Source organism: Haemaphysalis longicornis, unplaced genomic scaffold (genome assembly GCF_048455015.1).
Source record: "Haemaphysalis longicornis isolate Haplotype H1 unplaced genomic scaffold, Haemaphysalis longicornis Haplotype H1 scaffold_5, whole genome shotgun sequence".
NCBI lineage: Eukaryota > Metazoa > Arthropoda > Arachnida > Ixodida > Ixodidae > Haemaphysalis > Haemaphysalis longicornis.
Genome location: NW_027526385.1, coordinates 105,047,621 through 105,072,678, shown reverse-complemented (window position 1 = coordinate 105,072,678; position 25,058 = coordinate 105,047,621). Strand labels below are relative to the sequence as shown.

At 46.4% G+C, this 25,058-nt stretch overlaps 1 protein-coding gene across 3 annotated transcripts; it reads right to left on the bottom strand.

The window, feature by feature from the left end:
* Positions 1 to 570: 570 nt before the first annotated feature.
* On the bottom strand, positions 571 to 24,252 carry LOC144138659 (uncharacterized). Of its 3 annotated transcripts, XR_013315928.1 has the most exons (3): positions 24,081 to 24,217; positions 6,240 to 6,690; positions 571 to 1,345 (listed from the first exon to the last, which is right to left on the bottom strand). XR_013315928.1 is itself a non-coding variant. In XM_077671047.1 (2 exons), the coding sequence occupies exons 1-2, from the start codon at positions 5,687 to 5,689 to the stop codon at positions 1,045 to 1,047; spliced, it is 1,110 nt and encodes a 369-aa protein (XP_077527173.1). In that variant the 5' UTR covers positions 5,690 to 6,233; the 3' UTR covers positions 571 to 1,044. The 3 variants fall into 3 exon arrangements, 1 of the variants encoding a protein (XP_077527173.1); XR_013315929.1 differs by lacking the exon at positions 6,240 to 6,690 and having other exon boundaries at positions 24,081 to 24,252; XM_077671047.1 differs by lacking the exons at positions 6,240 to 6,690; positions 24,081 to 24,217 and adding an exon at positions 4,881 to 6,233.
* Positions 24,253 to 25,058: the final 806 nt, after the last annotated feature.

Here is a 25,058-nt window from a genome sequence, read left to right as displayed (position 1 = left end):
ATCCACATTACTGTACTACACGCCATGTATCCCACGCTCTGCCTACAAACATTCCCCCCGCCCTTTCTTCCTATACTATCTGGTATAGGAGTGTCAGATAACCTCATCCCTAACCCATTTGTCCACCACACATACGAGCAGTGGGTGGCACGGCTGGCAAGCTTTTACCTCTCCTCCTACTGTTGTGATGGTCAGGCCCGAAGTGCCCAAAGTGTACCAGAATAAACCAGACAAGAAGAAACCCCCACAAGCAGGTTCCCAGACATCAGTACGCAACACTCACCTGTACAAGAAATAGTCCTCCTCCTTTACACGTCCCCTCACGCTTTGCGTGTAATTACTTACTGTCAAGCTTCTTCCCTCCTCTTCTTCCAATTCATTCTAGTATCTGGTTTCTCCCTTTCGCCACCCCAGAATAGTGAGACTGCACGCTAGTTAGCTCGGACATGCAGTAAGAAGATAACCTGATCAGGCCGGCCGCTCGCGTAGCGGCGGCACGGGAAGATAGGAAATGAGAGCGCCGCTCACGTGTTATTTTTGTTTATTACATTTATACAAAATAAACGCTTACACTGTGTTACCCAACCTATTCGAATATATATAGATGAACCCCTCAAATAGCACTTTGTACAACCACAAAGGGGGAGCAAACTGGTTTCTGTTAAATTCGGAACACACATTTCTGCTTTCGGCGTTTCGGTATGCCAAGTGGACAACTTTCATGTCCGTTCCTATGGTGTTTTTGCACGCACAAGGCAATAATGCACGGTTTGTGCCCAATAAACACAGTTTACGCATACCCGTCCACCATATTTCATGGCCACAACCCAGGCATCTCCTCTCGAATTACTGGAAGCTGAAGCTTTCCTGCCGTTATACGCACTCTGGGAAGAAACTTTAATTACACGTTTTTGTTTACATGTAACAAAAAGTTCAGACACTGAATGGCAATTTTGCAGAACCCAGAATAGAAGAGCACTGATTCTGCTCTGGGACCACCACTGACTTCATGGTGTTCCTACTGCATGCAGATTTGTGTGTTGTCTAGTCATCTTCAACATCCGTGAGTTTCAGGTAATCCTTCAATATATCCCAGCAGTCGCCTTTGATGTCGTCGAGCTGCTTGCACTGGTCAGCCTCTTTGTGACACTGTACTGTATGTTGGACGACGCCAACCAGTGTCATGAAATCATCCATCGTTTTTTTACAGTGCTTGATGCAATGCTTGACCACATCGTTTGCCGCATCAACGTCGATGTCCATCTTTTCCGCGAGCTCTTCCAACAGGACAGGGTTCTCGCAGACTCGTTGGACTGCTCGGGCGCAGTACTTGTCGGGGAGAAAACTGCAACAGCAAAAAACAACAGGTTCTCAGTGTGTTTAAAAATATTTCGTCCCTTTTAAACCTTCAGTGACATATCAAACATATATGATCGATGTAAGGTGCTTCCTAAGGTTGCTAAAATCAGCTTATTTATAAGCCTAGGGCAGGCCAGGTTGTTGATCTGTTGCCCTACAAAGCTATGCAGCTCCTGTAGCGTTGAATTAGTCCAGACAGCACGGAATATTCCTTAGCTTCGACATTTATGCGTAATAAATGACTCAAATAGCATGGGATGTCTTACTGCGAACTGTAAACTACAAGTCAGTCACGCAGCTTTGAAACTAACGTTAACGTCTTAGCGTTTCTCCATAATATTATCCAAATTTGACTTTGCCGATCCCGGAGAAATTGCGCACGCGGAAAATAATTTGTGGACCCGACCCGCCTCGGTGGCTCAGTGGCTAAGGCGTTGCGCTGCTGAGCACGAGGTCGCGGGTTCGGTTCCCGGCCGCGGTGGCCGCTTTTCTGATGAAGGCGAAAAGTAAAAACGCCCGTGTGTACGAGATTTTGGCGCACGTTAAAGATCCCCAGGTGGTCAAAATTAATCCGGAGCTCTCCACTACGGCGCGCCTTATCGCCTGCGTTGCGTCGGCGCGTTAAACCCTACAATCAATCAATCAATTTGTGGACCCAACCAACAAACCAGCCTTTCCCTGGGGAGCCAGCAATAAATTAACCAATTAATCATAGTGCACCGCGCTGCAGAACGGGACAGGAACAACGAATGACATATGGACGCTCCAGTCATTGTTAAGTTGCCCATCAGGCGATGACTCAAACCACGAAGACTAAAATTTAAATGGAGAGCATAAGTCTAGAAGGAGCGCTAGGAGGACATGGCAAGGTTCAAGAAGAGCAATCCAGGAGTGATGCTGCCAGGACGTCGATATCGCAACTCAAGTCTGGGCGTGAGCGGGCCGATGATACAGTGGTCCAGCTTCCTCGACGCAGTGCCAACCTGCTTTCTGGTTGCCCCAGGAGCGATGGGCTCGTGTGTTCGTCTAGCGGCATCCCAACCGTCACCTTCACTACGATGGCCCTGACGGCGACGCTTCCCACGCCAGGTGGCACCCCCCGCTGTTTACGGCTGTTATTAAAGTAGCCATCGAGCGCCGACTAATAGGACTCACGGGATCGGTTCACCGTCGGCACTTTCACATTTCAAACAAGTTACGTACCGTTACAGCCCAACGATGACGGGACAACATTATAGCAACATTGATGTGGTAGGTCTCTTCAAGACTTTTATTATTGTGCTTCGTATACATTTTAGCACAGAACCATCGAGTGCTGCCATGGCCCACTTGGCGCCTTTTGGTAACAAGAATTTTTGGGTTCGTGGATGTGTTTTTTTGCCTACGTAAATATCTAGGTTCATCGGCATAGTGCTGTTTTGGAACTAATAAGTTTGCTTCAGAGTTTTCTACTGCACGGTAAAGGGTTGTTCACTGCAACAAAGTCACTTGTTTCAACTCTTCTGTCCGTCGAGACAGTACTTGGTGTGAGCGCATTATGATCGCGCCGTTTCTAGGTACAGAATTGTTTTTAAATCATTCGCTTTGTTTTGTCCTATTTTCGCTCTACCATTTGTGGCATTGGCATTGAATCATGACTATTGTCAAAACAGAGAAAATTTTCAGGGCTTGACAACGTCGATCGGATAACGTAAGCAAATCTGTCAAACTAAGACCATTCCCCTAACGTAATAGCTAGTTTTTGTTTTGTGCAAATACACGATTGATTCAGAGAATCCTCCAAAAGCACGAGTATTTAAGAATGCATTGTTCGGGTATATCTTTCGCGTCCTAAATTACTTTACCTTCTGTAAATAAATTTAACCAAACAAATCCGATCCAGACAAAAATAAAACAAGACTTTCATTCTCCAAAACAATAACTAACGTAAAGAGAGCAGAAGCCGTCGTAGAAAACCACAATCAATAGAAAGAACAAGGAATGGACAGAAAGCACAAAACATGCATTCTTCGTTTTCCAAAGCCAAGATGCTATACTAACACGAATACGCCCCGTTGTTGGAACGGTGCAGCTCATGGCTCTACTGCTGGGCTGTAGCGCCCTTATAGGTTACGATAGGCACTCAATCACATTAAACGCAGCAAATATTTTTATTGGAGCGAGCAGCTGACGCGCTGTACGTGTACACATTGTTGGAGCGGAAGTACGTGCATTAGGATTAACACCGAAAGGCAATGACATTATTTAGTAGTTTCAGATTGAATGTAAAATGCGACTGGTGCCGATTAATGCGCACCACTGAATGCTCCGTATGAAATGCAGCTACTAACGTCAAACGGCACACATGTACTGGAAGGAACATGGCACAGCTTAGAAAAACAATGGTGAAGTGAATACTCCCTTCATATTGATAAACAATCCCTGATTCAGAGTGCCCTTTTTGTTGAGAAAAAACAAACTCTGACACAGCACGCGCAACCTTCCTTGGATATATTTCTTGATTTTTTTTATTCATCAATATTTCTCCTATTCCTCTCAATTCGGACAAGGCGCGTTTAGCATGTGCTGTGAGCACAATGGAAAGAAACGACACCAGAAAGGGGCTGTTTGGGCGAGTTCGTATGGTATTCTGTTCTTGCAGTAACGAACTATTGACGAGAACAACAGGACAAAGACGACGGCACAACGCGCTTTGCGCAGTCGTCTTATATCAATTATTCTTATGCTTTTTTGCGCTTTCGTGAAGCAAAAAAAAATTGCCGTTGCGTTGTCTTGAGGGATGCAGCACGTGGCAAACTGCGTCAGTATTGCACCTCCCGTTTTTTTTTTTCAGCAACGTTACTCATAGACTATAATGGTAATGCAAGGTTTAGCACAGCTTCCGTTGCATCTTGCGATAAAAAAAAACGGTCTTGAAACGTAATTTTGTTAAACATTCTTGCACGCAGAGTAAGTTTGGTGCTTTTTATACGTTTGGCATTGTGTTGGCGCCACAAGGTTAGTCCATTAGGTTCATACGCTGTACTCTATCCTGCGTAGTTTTTCGACCATGCAATTTAGTTTAAACCTAGAATTTCCAAAAGCTATAACACCAAGTGCCTCCAAGTGCATTTATCGCAACCTAATGAATCTAGTTTTCTAATGCCATCACTCACTGTTCTGACTCGCATGCGCAACTATGTCCTTTCCTAATCCGTGCTCCCGAATAATGCAGGTGCTCGTAGTTACATGATTGACATGTTACAAATTACAGGTACTCTTACCTGTTATTGTCATGACTTGTGTTCTAATGCAAAAGCATTGGTGGTGTTTCGGACACGTAATAAACACAAAGGAATAATTAGCTCACCCGCACCATGTCAAGCAATTTTTTGCAACCTTAGTATAGTTTTGTTTCCAAACTAACTCATACAGTCTACTTTACAGGGGCTGACGTTCTAAAATGCCACAGTTTTTATCCACAATAAAACATAATTCGAGCCAAAGTTTTTAAACACGTTGTTAAACCACGTCTTACTTACCTGTCATTGTTGACGTTGGTTGCAAATTCGAAGGCTCGCTCTATATCACTGTAGTTCTGGTTAGCTTTGTCCCACACACTAAACCAGTCCTCGTTCACATATCCTTCAAGATCGACACCAAAAAGGCCACAACCGTCGCTTGCAGCTTCGGATAAGTGTTCAGAAAACGTTTCATAGAGTTCGAATGATTCAGCTTTGAAGTGAACATAGCGAATACTCTTACTGGACATGATCTCATTGGCTAATCTGCTGACAGTGTAGTCACTCATGCAGTTGCAACACACCGAAAGGTCTTTTATGCTCTTGTTCATTGACAATACGTCGATGATAGCTGTAATTTTTTCATCAGCATCGTCGTCGTCGTCTTCATACCCATTACATGACCCTCGCTCTGGCGAAAAGTCCAGCGTCAATTTCTTCAATTGTTTCTGATTTTCTATGTAGGTGGTGACGGCTGAAATTACTTCAGTTCCAAGGTAATTCTTTGGCAGCCGCAGTTCTAAGGATGTAATGTGAGTGGGCAGGTTCTCCACAACCGCTACAAACAGTTCGTGCCCTGGGGTACGCGGGTAGTACGAAGGCGACGCAGATATGCATGAAAATGCTGCACTCCCAAGGTTTTCATACCCGCTGGAAACATAGCACATTTCAAAGCAGACTCGTCCAGCTAAGTTATGCTTCTGAACGTGCTGGCAAATTGTTAGGAAGAGTGCATCAGTGCTAGATATTTCTGTAATTGTCACCTTATTGAGGTTTTTTTTAGCCGGCAGTGCCCCGAGAAAAGCCACCCAGTCTTCTTCCCTCCACATGTCTGTTGAGAGGGTGACTTCCTCCAGCACTGTATTTTCTATAAGAGGTCTAAGCAATCGTTCCTCTTCGACTCGGTAGTCGTATTCGGAGTCCTCCCGTTCAGAGTCTTTCGGCTCAGGCAAGCGTAAGCTGAAAATGCGCAATATTTGGTTGTTTGTGAGGAAACTCTCTACAAGTTCAGCTATGGGTTGCTTGATGATAGCATCCTGGAAGCACACTTTTGACAGTGATCGGTAAGCAGGAGACCTTGTAAAGCCCAGACCAAACAGTTTTCTCCCGCCTTGTCACAGGCTACGATTGTCAGTTCTTGCAGCAATGCGGAATGTTTCAAGTATTCTTTGAACTCCGGATCACACACTACAGAACTGTGCACCGATAGTTCTTTCAAAGTGTGGTTTTCTGCTAGTGCTCCAAGGAAGCGTTTCGAATCCGCTGTTTCCATACTCAAAGAATGCATTTTAAGGGCAGTCAGCGAATTGGTTTCACGAACCAACCTTGGCAGACCGTCTAGAATCTTTTCAGGGCACACTTGATTATAAAAATATTTACCTGCGAAATCGAGCTCTTGCAATCTTTGAAAAATGCGCGATTTCGGCGCCAGGGCTTTCCAAAAAATTGCTTCGTATGGCTGTAACTGTTCAACAGTAATTTGTACAAAGGTAACGCAGTGGTGAAGGCTGAAAAGCCAATACATAAGGGTGGCGACGACGTGCTTTTCTTCTTTTTTAAGGCATCTGACTTTGGGGTTGTAAAAACTGAGTAGGGAGAGCTCCCCAGCTTTTCCCACTGTTTCTTTTAGTTCCAGGCCAGCTTGACAAAAGTATTCATTCCAAGACGAGAGGTGGCTGACGATTTTACACCGGTGGCCTCGAGATCCTGTGCATGGCAGACGATAGTCAATAGCTGAGCCTGTAAAGGGACCCAGTTCTTTATCTAGGTCTACCAAGTCCTCGTTTTCTTCATGAGCTCGGCCCGTTTCTACAGCAGCCATGCTGGACCTCTGAAATACATGAAAAAAAACCTCAAATCAATTTTAAGAACAATTACCACTTGTAACATATACTGCTGAACATTTTTATATCTTACAAGTTGGTCAGGGAATCCCGAAGCGCCAAGAACTACGACTAGCATGCTGTTGAAAAGGGAGGCATTGGGCACTTGTGCAATCTCCGTGAAGACAAAGAGAGTCGTAACTTTGTTTAGGTTGTTGCTGCTTGCGATTTATTTAGGCGGTATCTCTGAAACAACCAAAAGTCAGCTCTTTCCGGTCTTCTTCCCAAGAAAACGCTTTGAAGGAAACTTTTCCTGGGCTAAAAGTTAGCCCAGGAAAAGGAAACTTTTCCTGGGCTGAAGCCACAATTGACCTATTTTAATAACGCGCTTACAATTATGGCCCAATCTAAATATTGATTACCCACTGGAGACACGTGATGCTGTAGAAAATATTACGTCATGGCAATCCTCTTTTTATGCGTTTAAATGAATTTTTAAGCACTTGCAGAAATCATCCTTATCATGGTAATGAAAACATTACTAAGTAATCAAAGTATTTTCGCGCGTAGTCCTATCATAAATTTTCAAAAAGGTGCGCACACGATGACCACAGTATTTATTATTTCTTCGATAGGCTGAAGTCTGCGAAGCACGAGGTGGTCAGCTGACGGTGAGAGTACGAGGAACGCCTCGTTGTTCGCTCTCCAGGCTGTTGCTGAGGCTCACGGCTTTCTGGAATAAACCAGCCACCACCCTTTTATGCTTGATAAACGTTTTTAATCCAATCCAGTCCACCGACTACCCCGTTTCTGATTAATGCTGGCACATACATCATCCAATCTCAACATTACTAAAACGGTAAACAAGAATTACCAGCGACTCGCCACTGTTCACACAGCCAATCAGAGAATTTTAAACCTTTGCGCAAAGGCTGATTGAGCTAATAAGCATAGAAGGTGGCCGTACCAGATACGAGAATTGCTGCAAAGATACTCTTAGATCGCATAGCAAAGCCATCCAATACATGGATAACCACGATACAAAATAAGTCTACACAGTGCCTCAAATTATGGTGATTGATCAGCGTCTGACCATAGCGGCGCTCATACGTAATGAGAATACCACGACACAGAATGGCATGCTTCACTTGCGATTAGGTGGAAATAGCTGACAACTTCGCCTTGAACGCATCCCATGAGGGCTCACAATGCAGCACTAGCGCATGTGCGCTGGTCTACAACGCCGTTACTATCAATGTGCTGGAGGTAAATCACCCTGGTCGTAGTCAACGTAGGCAGCACTGGTAGGGGAAGCTTTACATGGGGTTACAAAATAGCGACGCGATCATGGATGTACCAACTTCTAACGCGCGCGGCACCCTTAGGATATATTGGGTTTATATGAAAGCTGAAGCCTTCAACGACAACAAACGTGGCGTAAGCGGTAAAGATATCTCTGGACCTCTACCTCGGGAACGCTCACTCGTTGCGACGTGCTCGTGCGATGCACACGCAGTAGAAGGCTCCTAGGGCACCTGCATGGTGTTCGATTACCGTCAATTACGGAACAAGCTAAGCCTAGGCGAGAGACGCATGCGATATGTCTTTATGCTCTCAACAGCTGTTTCTATATATATATATATATATATATATATATATATATATATATATATATATATATATATATATATATATATATATATATGTATTGAGAGAGTCGACGGGAACGCTTGAGGTCCGCTTTATTTGCGAGCGCCGAGCACGGACACAAAATGACAGCAACCGTTCCAGCAGCGGAGATGATGATCAACGGACGAGAAAGAAGATGAAATGAGGTCATCATGAACGCGCACAATGTCTAAACGACAACGAAGCATAAAAGGGATATTGGCCGCTTCCCGTTGCAAACCCTCTTCTTTGCCAATTTCACGCTCACACTATTACTCCCCCTCGGCTGAAGCGGCTATCCTGGCCGTCACTGTTAGATAGAGGAATCGCGGCGAATGAACGGCTTCATCCGGGAAACATGTACAATCTCAGTTCCCCGGCACCGACGGTCAGTGACACCGGAAATAGGCGTGACGCGGTAATTCACTGGTGAGGTTTACTCCAGGATCCTGTAAGGACCGATGAATCGGGGCAAGGGCTTCTCGTACAATCCAGGAACACGGAGGGGAGTGGCAAGCAGAACTTCTTCACCAGGTTGAAAAGTGACCGAACGGTGCTTCTCGTCGTGGCGAGACTTGCGGCTTTCTTGACAGGCCACCGTGTTCAAACGGGCAAGACTGCGGCAGTGAGCCAGTCTAGAAACAAACTGGTCGGGAAGGTTCGCTGTTGGCGCGATAGGTGCGGAGAGAAAAGACGCGTCAAGTACAGAAGAAGGTGAACGGCCATAGAAGAGGAAAAATGGCGAGAATCCAGTGGTTTGTTACACAGCGGTATTGTAGGCATAGGTAACAAATGGTAAAATAGTGTCCCACTTGGTGTGGTCAGGGCCAATGTAGAAGGAAAGCATGTCCGAAAGAGTCCGATGGAAGCGCTCCGTCAGGCCGTTTGTTTGCGGGTGGTAGCTCGATGTAGTTTTATGAGCGGTGTCAGCGGCTCGAAGCACTTCAGAAAGTAGCGAAGAAAGGAACGTTCGTCCACGGTCACTGAGGAGAACTCGAGGGGGACCGTGACGCAGGAAAATGGCCCGCAAAAAGAAGTCAGCAATTTCTGAAGCGCAGCCCGAGGAAATAGCAGCAGTTTCGGCATAGCGGGTTAAGTGATCCACTGCTGTGACAACCCACCGATGGCCGGCTGCAGTTACAGAAAGAGGTCCGTACAGGTCGATCCCGACAATATCGAAGGGAGCTGAAGGGCACGGAAGGGGTTGGAGCGTCCCCACTGGGGCAGAAGTGGGTCGTTTGCGGCGTTGGCATGGTTCACACGACGCAACATACTTGGCGACGTTTGTTGAGAGGCCGGGCCAAAAAAAACGGCTTTTGATGTCGTATGTCTTCTGGAAGGCAAGGTGACCAGCCGTAGCGTCGTCATGAAAACTTCGCAAAATGTGTGACCGAAGACAACGCGGAACGACGGGGACCCACTTGTCGCCGGTAGGGTGGTAATTGTAGTAGTAAAGGCCACCACCATTGAAGAGTCTAAAATTTTTCAGTTGGCGGCTTGAGCGACTGTTTGTTGGTCGAGCGGAACAGTCCAAAAGATCAATCAGGTTGCGACAGTACGTATCCGAACGCTGAAGAGAGACGAGATCAGATGGGAGTTCCGGGCTGACATGTTCCGCGACGGCAATAGGGATAGCTGCCACTTGCTGAGCAGACGCTAAGCAACTGTCCTCCGTGGACGACAGTGGACAACGTGAAAGAGCGTCGGCATCAGCGTGTTTCTTGCCGGTCTTGTATGTCACGATAAAGTTGTACTCCTGTAGGCGAAGTATCCAGAGGCCAAGGCGTCCGGTTAAGTTTTTGATGGACGACAACCAGCAGAGTGCGTGGTGGTCGGTTACAACCGTGAAATGACGTCCGTATAAGTAGGGCCGGAACTTTTGAATAGACCAAACGACAGCGAGGCACTCCTGCTCGGTAATGGTATAGTTTTTTCCTGTTTGCGTCAACGTGCGGCTGGCATACGCAACTACTTTTTCCATAGAAGAAGCAGTGCATTGCAAGAGCACAGCCCCGATACCATGGCCACTGGCGTCTGTATGGAGTATTGTTGGGGCGTTTTCATCAAAATGGCTGAGTACAGGAGAAGAAGTGAGGGCCTGTTTGAGTGTTGTAAACGCTGTCTCACAATCTTCCGACCAGTCAAATGAAGAATTGGCAGCGAGGAGTTTGTGCAGCGGTGAAGCAATTGTAGAAAAGTTGCGAATGAAACGACCGAAGTACGATGCCAATACCAGGAAATTGCGCAGCTCTTTCTGGCGGAGAGGTCGGGGAAAATTATTGACGGCCGTAATTTTGTCGGGATCAGGACGAATTCCATCTTTGCTAACAACATGACCCAACACTTTGATAGATTTACTTGCGAAGTGACATTTTTTGCGTAGAGTTGCAGGCCGGCATTACTGAGGCAAGTTAAAACTTGATCAAGGCGCTGGAGGTGCTCTTTAAACGTGGACGAAAAGATAACAATGTCGTCGAGGTAGCACAGGCACGTTTTCCATTTAAATCCACGAAGAACATTGTCTATCATACACTCGAAGGTGGCCGGAGCGTTGCAAAGCCCAAACGGCATGAGATTAAATTCGTACAGTCCATCGGGTGTTGGGAAAGCGGTTTTCTCTTTATCGGCCTCATTCATGGGGATATGCCAGTACCCGGATCGAAGATCAAGACTAGAAAAATATTCTGTCCCTTGCAAGGTGTCTAAAGCATCGTCGATCCGAGGCATCGGGTACACATCTTTGCGCGTGACTTTGTTGAGTGCCCGATAATCCACACAAAATCTCACGGAACCGTCTTTCTTTTGAACAAGCACCACGGGTGATGACCAGGAACTCGCAGAAGGACGAACGATGTTTCTCTTCAGCATGTCGTCGACGTTTTCTTGGATAATTTTGCGCTATTGAGGCGAAACGCGGTACGGGCGTCGGCGAATGATGCAGGAACCATCCGTTTCAATCCGATGGGTGGCCGCGGAAGTCTGCCCCAGAACCGAGGTGTGAGAGTCGAATATTGTCTTGTGTTTGGCCAGCATGGTCAACAGTTGTCCGGTTTCCTCTGTAGTTAGGTCGGGGTTGATAACTGCACCAGCAGGAGCAGACTGCAATTTGGAATCCGATGAATTATTCGTAGGTGATAAGGAGCTGAGAGGAAGAACAGCTGTAGCGTCATCGCGGGGAACGAAAGAAATAGTGGCGTTTTGAGGTAGCAAAATGGTCTCGGTTGTACTATTGACTGCGGCGAGAAAGGCGGACCCATTTGAGAAACGGACAAGGCACGGAGGTATTAGTAGTCCTCGAGCGAAGAAATTTCCGGTTGGTGCAATTAACAAATCGCCGTCAACAATGTCGTCTGAAGCTACGGAGATTACGGTTTCTTCGCCAGGAGACAGGGTAAAGTCGGAAGTACAAGTCAAGCGGAGCTCTGGATCGTCAGCGACACTAGCAAGGTCCGTTTCGGTGATGTCAATCATCGGCTTTCCGCAGGAGATAACAGCAGATGCGGATCGCAAAAAGTCCAATCCTAAAATGATTTGATGAGGGCATGAAGAGAGTATCGCAAACTGAATGTGATGACGAATGCCGTTGATGATCACACGCACTGTACAATGTCCTGAGGGTTGAAGCATAGCGGCGTTCGCACCACGTAAAGCTGGACCAGAGTAATGCGTTCTCACTTTGCGTAGTCTAGAGCACAAACTTTCATTAATTATAGATATGCTGGCGCCAGTGTCTACAAGTGCTTCAACCATAATTCCCTCAACTGTAACAGTCAACGTATTCCATGGCCGGTAAGGGGGACTTGCACTGTTCCTTGGCGACGCAGTTTCACCCCCAGAAACGGCCGCATCTAGTTTTCCGCACGGTTCTCACCAACGTGAGAGGCCGGGCGCAAGGGCGGTAAAGATCGAAGGTAGGGCGAAGGAGAGCGACGTCTAGCCAGGCGCGAGTCAGGAGGGAAGTTGGTAGCATCCCGAGGAGGAAAACGTTGGCGCGGAGGTGGCGAGTAGACGCGTTGACGAGGGGCGTAGCCGAAGTAGGTGTCGCGTTCGTATGGTGCGTAACCTCGGCGCTCGTCAAACTGTCGTCGCCGGCAAAAACGAGAAATGTGCCCTCGTATGCCGCAATAGTAGCACACTGGTCGTTCACTCGTTGGCCGGGTTGCTCGCCACGCAGGAAAGGAAGGTGGTGAAGGAACAGGTGCCGAAATAGCGGACAAGTGGCCATGGTCCGTCGGGGGAGCGATTGGCTCCATAGGCAGGGTTGGTCTTGTAACAGCTTGAGAGTAGGACTGGGCATGTAGCCGAGCAGGATGACTGGCTGCTCAACGGCGGTCATACATGCCAGCTCCTGCTTGATCAAGTCACGCAGGCCATGAGTGTGGGCGTGGGCGTTCTGGAGGCAGGTTCCGTCACGCTGCTGTAGCTCCTCACGGATGATAGTCCGAATCAAAGTACGGAGCTCTGAATCCGAAAAGGAGCCGGTAGGCAAACAATCTTGTTGAATGCGATTGGACTGCAGGCGGTCCAGGCGCTGACAGATCGTGCGTACGTCAGCAATCGTGGTCGGGTTCTGTACCGCCAGAGCATTAAAGGCGAAAGAGGAGATTCCCTTCATGACGTTATGTACTTTGTCGGTTTCCGACATGTCCTTGTCAGCTCGTCGGCAAAGCGCGATGACATCTTCGATGTACAAACAGAATGTCTCGTACGGGTGCTGCACCCTGCCGCGAGTTTCTTTTTGGCTGCAGCGGAACCAGTCGACGTGCCGAAGATCTTACGGAGCTCTTCTACAAAGGTGGTCCAATCAGGGATATCTGCCTCGTTGATTAGAAACCAGGTCTTCGCCACTTCATGCAGGGGAACCGAGACATTCCTCCGCTTGAATGTATCGTCCCATCGGTTGAAAGCGCTTACCCGGTTGAATTGATCCAGCCAATCTTCAACATCTTCACCCCGGAGGCCCGAGAACGACGGAGGATCGCGCTGACAGCTGGTGATTATGATGGGAGGCTGGACCGGGGCCGCAGCGTTGCTGCCCGATTGGCCGCTCTCGTGCTGCATGGAGCTCGTGGGCAGTAGCAACCGCCGACCTGATCGGAGCTCCAGTGGTGCGACCGCGAGAGGTAGACGGCGGGATCAAAAGCACCCTCCACCACTTGAGAGAGTCGACGGGAACACTTGATGTCCGCCTTATTTGCGAGCGCCGAGCACGGACAAAAAATGACAGCAACCGTTCCAGCAGCGGAGATGATGATCAACGGACGAGAAGGAAGATGAAATGAGGTCATCATGAACGCGCACAATGTCTAAACGACAACGAAGCATGAAAGGGATATTGGCCACTTCCCGTTGCAAACCCTCTTCTTTGCCAATTTCACGCTCACAGTATATATATATATATATATATATATATATATATATATATATATATATATATATATATATATATATATATATTATTATATTATATTTGAGTCATTGAATCAGAGACATTGTAACATCATCTCGATCAAGAGAAACTAGTTTCACAGGTTCCACACCATGTGGAAAACCCCGGTGCAAATTGTGTCTAATGATGACACCAACAACAAGCGCTCAGAGCAGAGAATCTGACTTTTCCATGCAGATCAGGGGCAACTTTAATTGTGACATTGCAAATATAGCTTACCTCCTAGAATGTGGTGATTGTGGTGCGCAATATATGGGACAGACTGACAATTCTTTTAGAACTCGCATCAACAATCACAGATACGATGCAAAAACAAAACCTTATCTCCCCCTTACAAAACATATCAACTCTTTGAAACACCCGTTCGACCATTTTAAGGCCACAGTGCTCCAATTAGGATTTAAAACCCATTTCGACAGGGAAGCCTGCGAATCTTATCTGATCCACAAATATAACACTCTCACAAGAGGTATCAATGAGTCTCAGGGAAGGCTGTCGTGCCTTCAAACCTAGACCATGTAGCGGCACGTATCGCACGTTTCCACTTCTCAACCGTTGGATGGTTCATCGTTGTCAGCAGGTTACTTTTCCGTATGCTTTAATGCTTCTCCTGCACGAAATCTTGCTGTATCCCATCATTACACTTTCGAAGCACTATTCAGTCTAGTGTTGTGAATAACTTATTTTCTCCGTATGCTTCATTGCTCTTTTGCCCGAAATGTCATTTTGTAAGCTATTTTGTTCACTGCTATGGTTCCCTATGTTCTACGATTTGTACACGCGTATTCTTTGTATTCTTTCGTTTCTCAGTTTGCTTAAAGAATGCTGTGTGCGAATTTATACTGCCATTTATGACTAGCTACGAAGTGTTTTTTTTTTCTAGATCACTGGAGATTTGTTCTCGTATGTGCGTCACATATTTATTTTACTGTTTTCATAATGTGCAAACCCTTGTTACTCGCAAAAATACCAACTGTAAGCTAACAATTTGTTGTATCTAACCATTTCATGTGATGAGCCGGGGCTCGTTCAACTGCTTTTTTCTGTGTGCTGTTTCTTTGTTTATTTCCTGCCTTGTGTGTCATTTCTCAAAGTTCTCGCGCTTTTCTTGGGGGGCTCACGCACACCCCTGGCGTTCTCGGTGCCCTTCGAGGGGTCGTCATTGTCCGCCTTGTGCCCGGGACGCGGGCCGCGGATAAGCCATTTGTGGCTATTATCTGGTCTCCTGGGGAAGCGGCGGCATTTTCCTTTGAGGACGCAGCACCCTCGCTAATCCTCCCGCCTGCATTCTTGAACTTCAACGTCGCCTTCTGCCATTTTGCGTTCCCCACTGTCTGGATGAGTAATTGTCGATTCTACGCTTCCGCCTTATGCGGCAGGTTGTTTCCGCTCCTTTGGAGTGAGATGTCTAGTACCCCTTCCTTATTTGTTTACTTTTCTTTATATTGCTGTGCGTGGGTGGGCGTGGCTGAAGGAAACAGGCTTCCTAAGTGCCTCGCTTTTGCTTTTCACCGCGTTGTATATTGAGATGGATTACCTGGCGCCCAGTCGTACAGTACGTTTCTTTCCACTTGTTTCTTGCTGTACTTCCTTCTTGTACACTTTTGAAATAATGTGTCCATGTGCTCACAGCGCTCCTTGCGAGCCTACATATACCCTGTATTCGACCTATGTACTTCACTTGAAAAAGGCTGGTTCCCAGCCGAAACGTCGTAATAAATGTTGTTATGTTTTTCGTGGTGACTCTAATTTAATATACAATTCAGCTGCCAAGCCCTGCACTATTATTTGTAACCTCATGGCTTCTGACCCCGTCACCCCGAAGATCATAAGTTGGAAATTTCCGGGCATATTAACCTCATCGGTAGTGATTGGCGACTCCCAAGTACGGCACATTCACAGCCATTTTGATGCATCTCGCCATGGAACCCCAGCATTCGTGTCACAACGAGGAGCGACCATCCAAGATATCCCCGCACTGATGGACTTCGTGCCACGCACCCCGACCACAATTGTGCTCCATGTTGGCACGAACGATATCGCCAAAACGCCGGCCAGATTCACCTTTCAATGGTACGAGAAGCTTCTCGCTTCCATCAGGCATGACTATCCTCAAATCCGTACCGTCCTTGGACTCTGAGTCTCCCTCGCTGCCCTGATCGGCGCCGACAACAGAGCAACTGACGGGCCGTGCACCGCTTCAACTCAGAAGCCTGCCGGTTTAATGACCTTCTTCGCCGGCATTGTCTCCGCACCAGGAGCCTCTTCTACCTGGACCACGGCCTTGAGTGGCTGCCCTCGACCAGGGTGTTTGCTGCGGATGGGATCCACCCCAACCGTGGCGGCATCGCCATCATGGCCAGCCACCTGCACCGGGCCTTGTTGAGAAACTTTGCACGCAGTCAGTCGAAATGGCTACAACACGCTGCCAGTGCCCCATCCCAACAAGTGCAAGGACAGGCCGCACCTCCACCTCCGCCTTTACCAACAGCCGCTGCTCTATCCTCCGAGGTACCCTCAACCAGACCTCGATATTCCGGGGAACACGCCGAGATTGACTTCCTGAAGAGCCCCCAGGAGAACCCGGTGTCCATCCATTTTCTAGAGAATTTTTAAAGCTAAGGAAAGTTGTGGAAAAAAAGAATTCAATATGAACATCACGTCAGCAGCTTAATTGTATAGAGGAAATCAGGCATTGCCCCAAAAGGCCTGATAATTAACCTCAAATCAGCTACCTCTGACCTCTAGCCTACTCACGAGGCAAACTGGCTGAGCATACTACATAAGGCATTGATGGATCTTTTGAGCATTGTAATCGAACATGACCAGTGTTGCCTCGATGCCTTAAAAAAGGAAGAAACCTCTCTACTTAAAAAAAATCATTTGACTACGCAAGAAAAGACCGAACTAAAAATGTTTAAACTGAACAAAACAAGCCAATTTTCCATCTCTCAAGGCAAAAAAAATGCTCCGCGACGGTGTTGATTTATCCCCATCCGAACCTAGCACATCATCTTCCCATAATGATGTACCCGAGCCCGACACTCCTGATAATGTAGTCAACCTTTCCACCGTTACTCTTTCAAAGGATGAATTGAGCGCATTGTCTAAGGGGCTATCCTTTTGTCCCTCCACTGGAAAATTAAATGAGCTGCAACTGTACAAGGATCTAGAAAATTTATTACGCTCACTCCGGTTAAAAGAGTACTATCATGATGTCCCCAGAGATGATAACACAGGGCCGAGCCTTCCATCAGTTAGCCATTGGACGCCACCACCACAACGTGAGAAGTTTATGACTACGTACATCAAGGCGGTTCAAAAATATGTCATAGCGGAATATAGAAAGCGCACCTCCTACCGACCGAATCTCACAGGAAAGGAACAGAGGGCACTATAAATCCTTAGCACCCGCTCTGACGTCATTATAAAGCCCGCTGACAAGGAGGAGCCATCGTTGTCATAAACCAAACGGATTATAACACTGAAGCGCAAAGGCAATTAGGTGACACGTCTTTCTACCAGCCCCTTGCGGCCGATCTGACATTAGAATACAGAGAACGAGTTCGCAGTACCATAATTGAACTTAGGGATGAAAAACTGATAGACAAAAAAACTTCGCGAGCTCTTATTCCATTGCACTGCACGCCAGGACGTTTTTACCTCCTTCCAAAATTCACAAATTCAAATATTCGGGCAGGCCCATAGTCTCTGGCATAGGAACCGTGACCGAGAACATTTCTAGCTATGCCGACATATTATAAGGGAAATTCCGCCCACATTCAATTCGTACATAAAGGATACTACTCATTTTCTAAGTGAAATAAAAGACCTCCCGATACCGGATGACTCCTTCCTTGTAACATTAGATGTAGCCTCTTTGTATACAAATATACCTCACGCCGGTGGAATAGAATCCGTCATAAGAGCCTACGAAAATTCACAAGGGGACAAACCTATTGATAGCAACACTTTGGCCAAACTGTTAACTTTAATACTTGAATAAAACCATTTTGACTTCAATAACCAGCACTACGTCCAAATAAGTGGCACATCTATGGGGACAAAAATAGGCCCAAATTATGCAAATATATTCTTGGGAAACCTTGAGACACAGTTCTTGGAGAACTTCCCTTGAAAACCACTGTTTTAGAAGCGGTACATTGGCGACATTTTGATGGTTTGGCCTCATGGTGAGGAAGCCCTGAAACAATTCATATCCGATTTCAACAGTGCTCACAGTGATATCTCATTCTCACATGAGTATTCAACTTCTACAATAAATTTCGTTGACGTGCAGATAACAACTAACGGACACAGACTGGATACTTCTGCGTACCGAAAACCCACCGACCGACACCAATACTTGAACTTTCACAGCAGCCATGTGAGACACTGCAAAACGGCCATTCCATACAGCCAAGCACTACGCTTCCGCAGTGAAGATTCAATCAGGAAGGCATCAGAACAGGAGCGTTCTAGCCTTATTAGTGGCAATAAAACCTCCACTTCGAGGTCACAAACCAATCTCTTTGTGACATATTCGGCATCTGGCCCAAATGTCAATGAAATTTTAAGAAGACACTACAACATCTTGCTCCAGAGTGAAAGAATGAAGCACGTCATTGCAGACCCACCACGCGTGGTGTATCGCCGGGCAAGAAACATCAGAGACATTGTAACATCATCTCGATCAAGAGAAACTAGTTTCACAGGTTCCACACCATGTGGAAAACCCCGGTACAAATTGTGTCTAATGATGACACCAACAACAAGCGCTCAGAGCAGGGAATCTGACTTTTCCATGCAGATCAGGGGCAACTTTAATTGTGACACTGCAAATATAGTTTACCTCCTAGAATGTGGTGATTGTGGTGTACAATATATTGGACAGACTGAAAATTCTTTAAGAACACGCATCAACAATCACAGATCCGATGCAATAACAAAACCTTATCTCCCCCTTTCAAAACATATCAACTCTTTGAAACACCCGTTCGACCAATTTAAGGCCACAGTGATCCAATCAGGATTTAAAACCCATTTCGACAGGGAAGCCTGCGAATCTTATCTGATCCACAAATAGAACACTCTCACAAGAGGTATCAATGAGTCTCAGGGAAGGCTGTCGTGCCTTCAAACCTAGACCTTGTAGCGGCACGTATCTCACGTTACCACTTCTCAACCGTTGGATGGTTCATCGTTGTGAGCAGGTTAATTTTCCGTATACTTTAATGCTTCTGCTGCACAAAATCTTGCTGTATCCCATCATTACACTTTCCAAGCACTATTCGGTCTAGTGTTGTGAATAACTTGTTTTCTCCATATGCTTCATTGCTCTTTTGCCCGAAATGTCAATTTGTAAGCTATTTTGTTCACTGCCATGGTTCCCCATGTTCTACGATTTGTACACGCCTATTCTTTGTATTCTTTCGTTTGTCACTTTGTTTAAAGAATGCTGTGTGCGAATTTATACTGCCATTGATGACTAACTAGGAAGTGTTTTTTTTTCTAGATCACTGGAGATTTGTTCTCGCATGTGCGTCACATCTTTATTCTACTTTTTTCATAATGTGCAAACCCTTGTTACTCGCAAAAATATCAAATGTAAGCTAACAATTTGTTGTATCTATCCATTTCATGTCATGAGCCGGGGGCTCGCTCAACTGCTTTTTTCTGTGTGCTGTTTTTTGGTTATTTCCTGCCTTGTGTGTCATTTCTCAAAATCCTCGCGCTCTTCTTGGGTGGCTCATACACCTCTGTCGGCGTCGGTGCACTTCGAGGGGTCGTCATTGTCCGCCTTGTGCCCGGGGCGCGGGTCGCGGATAAGCCATTTGTGGCTATTATCTGGTCTCCTGGGGAAGCGGGGGCATTTTCCTTTGAGGACGCGGCCCCCTCGCTAATCCTCCCGCCTGCAGTCTTGAACTTCAACGTCGCCTTCTGCCGTTTTGCGTTCCCCAGTGTCTGGATGACTAATTGTCGATCCTACGCTTCCGCCTTATGCGGCAGGTTGTTTCCGCTCCTTTGGAGTGAGATGCCTGGTACCCCTTCCTTATTTGTTTACTTTTCTTAATATTGCTGTGCGTGGGTGTTCGGTGGCTGAAGGAAACACGCTTCCTAAGTGCCTCGCTTTTGCTTTTCGCCGAGTTGTATATTGAGATGGATTACCTGCGCGCCCAGTCGTGCAGTACGTTTCTTTCCACTTGTTTCTTACTGTACTTCCTTCTTGTACACTTTTGACATAATGTGTCCACGTGCTCACAGCGCTCCTTGCGAGCCTACATATACCTTGTATTCGACCTATGTACTTCACTTGAAAAAGGCTGGTTCCGAGCCGCAACGTCGTATTAAATATTGTTATGGTTTTCAAGGTGACTTTATTTAATATACTATTCAGCTGCCAAGCCCTGCACTGTTATATATATATATATATATATATATATATATATATATATATATATATATATATATATATATATATATATATATATATATATATATATATATATATATATATATATATATATATATTTTATTTTTAATTGGGCCAAATTTCGGGTGTTTGTCATGTGTCTCTTTGATACAGTGATAAATAAGCAAAAATATAGGTCGAGAAATATATATATATATATATGTAGAGAATAAGGGTTGGCAGTCAAAAAAACCTCCGAAAGCATAGGGGAGTATGCGGTAGGTCATAGGAACAGATGAAGAATTTTTTCAGTCAGAAAAAAGTGGTGAAAAACTGCCCGGCGTGTGGGATCCGAACCCACGATCTCTGTATACCAGTCTGGTGCGATAACCACTTGGCTACCGGCGGGGCTGTTTCCCCACCACTTTCTTGGGTACTTGTGTCAAGGTATTTTTTTCTTTCCTGCACTTGGGGGTGGTAGCCAGCGCTGCACGGACTACTCGGGGTGAAGGGGACCTTCTTTTGAACCCCGGGCCGTGACTCGAGGTTCTACGGCATGTCGAGAGTGGTCGACCAGCGTTGAACCCTCTTATGCTGCCTTTGGCCTCAAGACTGCCAGAACAGAGGCCCTCGCTATGCATGTAGCGAATCCGAAATGGGAAATGAGGGGCTCGGTTAATTAAGACAGAATAAGGGTTGACAGTCGAGAAAATCTCCGAAAGCAAAGGGGAGTATGCGGTAGGTCATAGGAACAGATGAATTTTTCGAGTCAGAACTTATGAGTCACCACTTTCTTTCTGACTGAAAACATTCTTCATCTGTTCCTATGACCTACTGCATACTCCCCTTTGCTTTACCGCATGGTCCCATACTCCCCTGGCGTTGACAGTGGCGTTGCAGGGGGCGTTACTTGCGGCGTTGCCCGTAGCCCTCATCACGGCGTTGCGGGAGGAGGTTCCCCTACGGGAAGATGACGACGGTGGTTTAACGTGAAGCTATCTCCTGACGGATTCTTTGGTTGGCCAATCCCTAGAAGCATCCTGCCACAATCATCGTCAGTGGTGCCTGGCCAAGCATGCGCAGTGGGGGTGTGGACGCCGCATAACGGCGCCTACACAACGGCGGAGGTAACAGGCGCCACCATAGGCTTCTGCGCACCTAAAAGCAGTCGGTTCCGGTGGCACTGTGCGCAGGCGCCTATTCTAGACAAGAGGTGATGTCAATTTGTGTGACGTGATTATAGCTGTTTCCGCACCTTAGTTTCTGTAATGTGCGGAAATAAAGGGTTTGCATGCCCAAGTGAACTTAGCACTCCCAAAACAACCTTCCTTTGGTACTCAGCCGGGCTCGTCGTTAGTTGTCATCGTAGAATTTTAAAAGCGCGACCTACGCAAAATACACTGTAAAGCGAGAAGAAAACAAAACAAAAGAAATAGAGAATCTTGTTGATGCAAACGAGGTCTGGAAGGATAAAATATATTGGGCTACATGTACTATTGGGGCGAGGCTGGAAAAATACTGGAGGTGGCGGTACCCAGAGCTTCTTCCCGTTTCGCTCGCCTTGGTTGGCCTTGCTGAGTTTTCGCGGGTTTTTCAGTGTTCCACTAGTTTAGGCAAAGTGCTCAGGGGTGACGCCAAGGTTATCCGTAATTAACAACGCCCTCCTGTTCGCTCTTTCACACTGTCAGGAGATTTCATTGGGGAAAAGCTTGGTCGACTCACAGCTCCACTATTTCTCCTGCCTTGCATCAGAAGTCCAAGCTCGGCACCTTACGATCTTAGCTTCCGTTGAGGAGCGGCGGCTTCGGCGCGATACTCGGGGTTGGACCGCTAGCGTCTCATATCTTATCCAGCAGCGGAACAACGGAGTTCGCGCTGCGCGTTTTTTTCTCGGGAGACACATACTTCATAGGCCAACCCACGTTTTTCAGGAGAGTAAACAATTTACTCAGCACAAAGTCAGAAGGCGCTGTGTGTCGCCCACGCAGCTATGCTAGGGTCGTTCCTGGGTCATCGCGCAGGAGTAGTTTTTTTCTTGGCATTTATCTGCTAATGGCAACGGACCAAGCTCAATCTTCTACAGTCCCGCTCTTTCAAAGCAGTACCGTCTTCCTCCGCTGTGTGAAGTATCTTCATTTCTACAAACAGAGCTTACTGGATCTACAACCACAAGCCTAGTTACACTAAGTTTAATGTTCCCTCAGTCAGGTTATATGGGGCCTCATTCTTGAATTCGAGGTAACAAGTTCATGCTCCAATTGAAAGCTTGAATAACTACGGCACAAATTCCTTCTGATAAAAACCTTTAAATAATGTTCAGAATTTCTTCAAACACCAAATAAAAGGAACCAAAAAAAAATTAATCAACGCTGCTATTTCTTCACATCAATTCTCAAACGACGTTTTACACCCCGAAGCAGCACCTGGTTTTATGATTCGTTTGTACACGTAGCTGTTAACCCAGTTCTGACAGGTTGAAACCTACCTTTTGGGAAATTTATAATCCGAAGAAAATAAAATCCCCCTTATATCGTGCGGGACGACCGAGTTCCGGAAAATTCATGTTCAGAAATTTTTGTGCACTGAAACGTCTTACAAAAAAAGCGCGCCTGCAGTACTTCGTCCAAAAAAGCATCTTCACTCCGCACGTTGGCGTGAACTTACTGATGCAAATTTTTTTTGTGTTTCATCAGTACTCAAAAATTGGGTTTTAATAAATTTTTGTCTGCCAGTTTTGATCAGCCAGTTTTGCTTTTTGGGTGACGCCCTGAAGACTGCCTGGAAGCAAAATGCTGCTGAAAAAAGCTCACCAGCTGCCGTATTACTCACGAAACTAAAGGCCAAACGCATCTACAGTCCGTAGACTACCACAGCAAACCTCATAATTTACCCGCCGCGGTGGCATAGTGGCTAAGGTATTTATTGTGCTGCTGAGCACGAGGACGCGGGTTCGATTCCCGGCCGCGGCAACAACTTTTCTCACTCAGCCTAAAAGCAAAAGCGCCCGTGTGTACGAGATTTCGGCTCACGTTAACAATCCGCAGGTACTCAAAATAATCCATACCCCTTCACTACGCCGCCTCTCACCGCCTGTGGAGCGTCGGCGCGTTAAAAATAACGATTAAGAATATCAGAATCAATCAGTCAATCATTACAAATGTATTTTACGTTTTCCCGCTAGAAGATATATATGAGCCTGGAATGCTTTTCACCGTAAAGGCCACCTGCATCCCGCTCGGTCCGCAGACCCGTGTACTGCGAATAACTGATCTCGTCTATCACCCCTTCATCACCTGGTATCGAAGACTCGCCACTGCGGTTTGTTAATCTATAATATAGCGGTTTTCTGAAGCAGAAACTGTGGATCCATCGAAACAATGCCGGCGGCGGGGAAGCTTTTTCGGCGTACGTTGCACCTTTTTTCTTTATGTCACAAGGCTGAAATACTGCACGCCATGCTAGCTTAAAACACGGTGGACGCCCACATCGTCTAACGTAAAAGCTTGACGTTATGTAAAAGTAACCAAAAAGCTTGATACATGGGAACATCCGCAACGTTTTTTTTTCTCGCAAATTTCAGTAAATCGGTTAGAGCATTCACTACAACCTTGCTTTTCAATTCATTTTGGAAGGATTTTAACTTGTTCTAACGCGTTGGCACCTACGTATCTCTCACCGGCTCTACGCCACTCGACGCAAGTTTCCGGTTGCTACCGATAGCAACAGCCTAAGATATGTTTAAGGAGGCGCGCCAGAAACTCACGCGTGTGAAGGCCGTCTTGCCGGTCCTCGTCAAATTTTTTTTCCGTTTCATATTGGATAGGATATATATACCTCTGAAATGGGTTACATGCGTATCATTCACTCACCCCGAAGCTGGTCCTGTCCACAGTTGTGTGGGAAACGTCCGGCACCAGTGTGACCCAGACGACTTTGCGAAGGTTTATTCAGCTATGCAAACCGTATCGCGGCCTCCACGCGCAGCAGATACATCTGCTGACGTTAGCACCACTCATGCCAATTTTGCGGTGTTATCAGAAAGTGTGCCGAAACGAGAGCGCTGTTATCGGCGCTACGCAAGCGGAGAGCTTCTCACGTACGGCGTTTTTACTCTCCAAGTGAAAAATGGTCAAAGGTCACATTTACAGGACTGAGGACGGGCAAGGCTATGTCTGCAACTTTTGTGAATCTGGCTCAAAAAAAATCAGTGATGCCTATACGTTTCACTGAATGACGTAGGTTTTAACGCACAGAAGCTACACCAATATTGTGAAGCACGCTGTAGTGGAGTTCTACTGATTAATTTTGACCACATGGCAATTTTTAACATGTGTCGCGATCTATACATATGGCTGTCTTGGTTTTTCGCCTCCATTTGAAAACCTGCCTCCGCTGCCGGGAACGGCACCAGCGTTCTTGTGCTCGTACTCGCAGCGACTTAGCCACTGAGCCACCGGGGCTTTTTTCCTTTATTTTCTGAATTGTTCAGGTTACACACTATTGTCAGTTTAATACGCACCGGGTCGACTTTGCCTGTGGAAAACAGCTACAAACGCCAAAAGTTACAAGGTTTCCAAAATCATACCGCCATTCGTTTACCATACAATGCATCACCTACACGTTGTGGAGAGACTTAAAACTTTCTGCAAAATACTAGGAGACAGTCTTTGCATCCACGTAGGAACGCCGTACTGCAGTTGAATTCGCCGTATTGAGTGCAGGTGTAACAGCAAGACAAGGTCACATGGCAATCCATTTTGGGCTTCTACTAAAAGAAACAAGACACCATGCGCTCTCACTGGGAGGACTTTTATCAATGCGATATTTATACAATTTCATAAAATAAC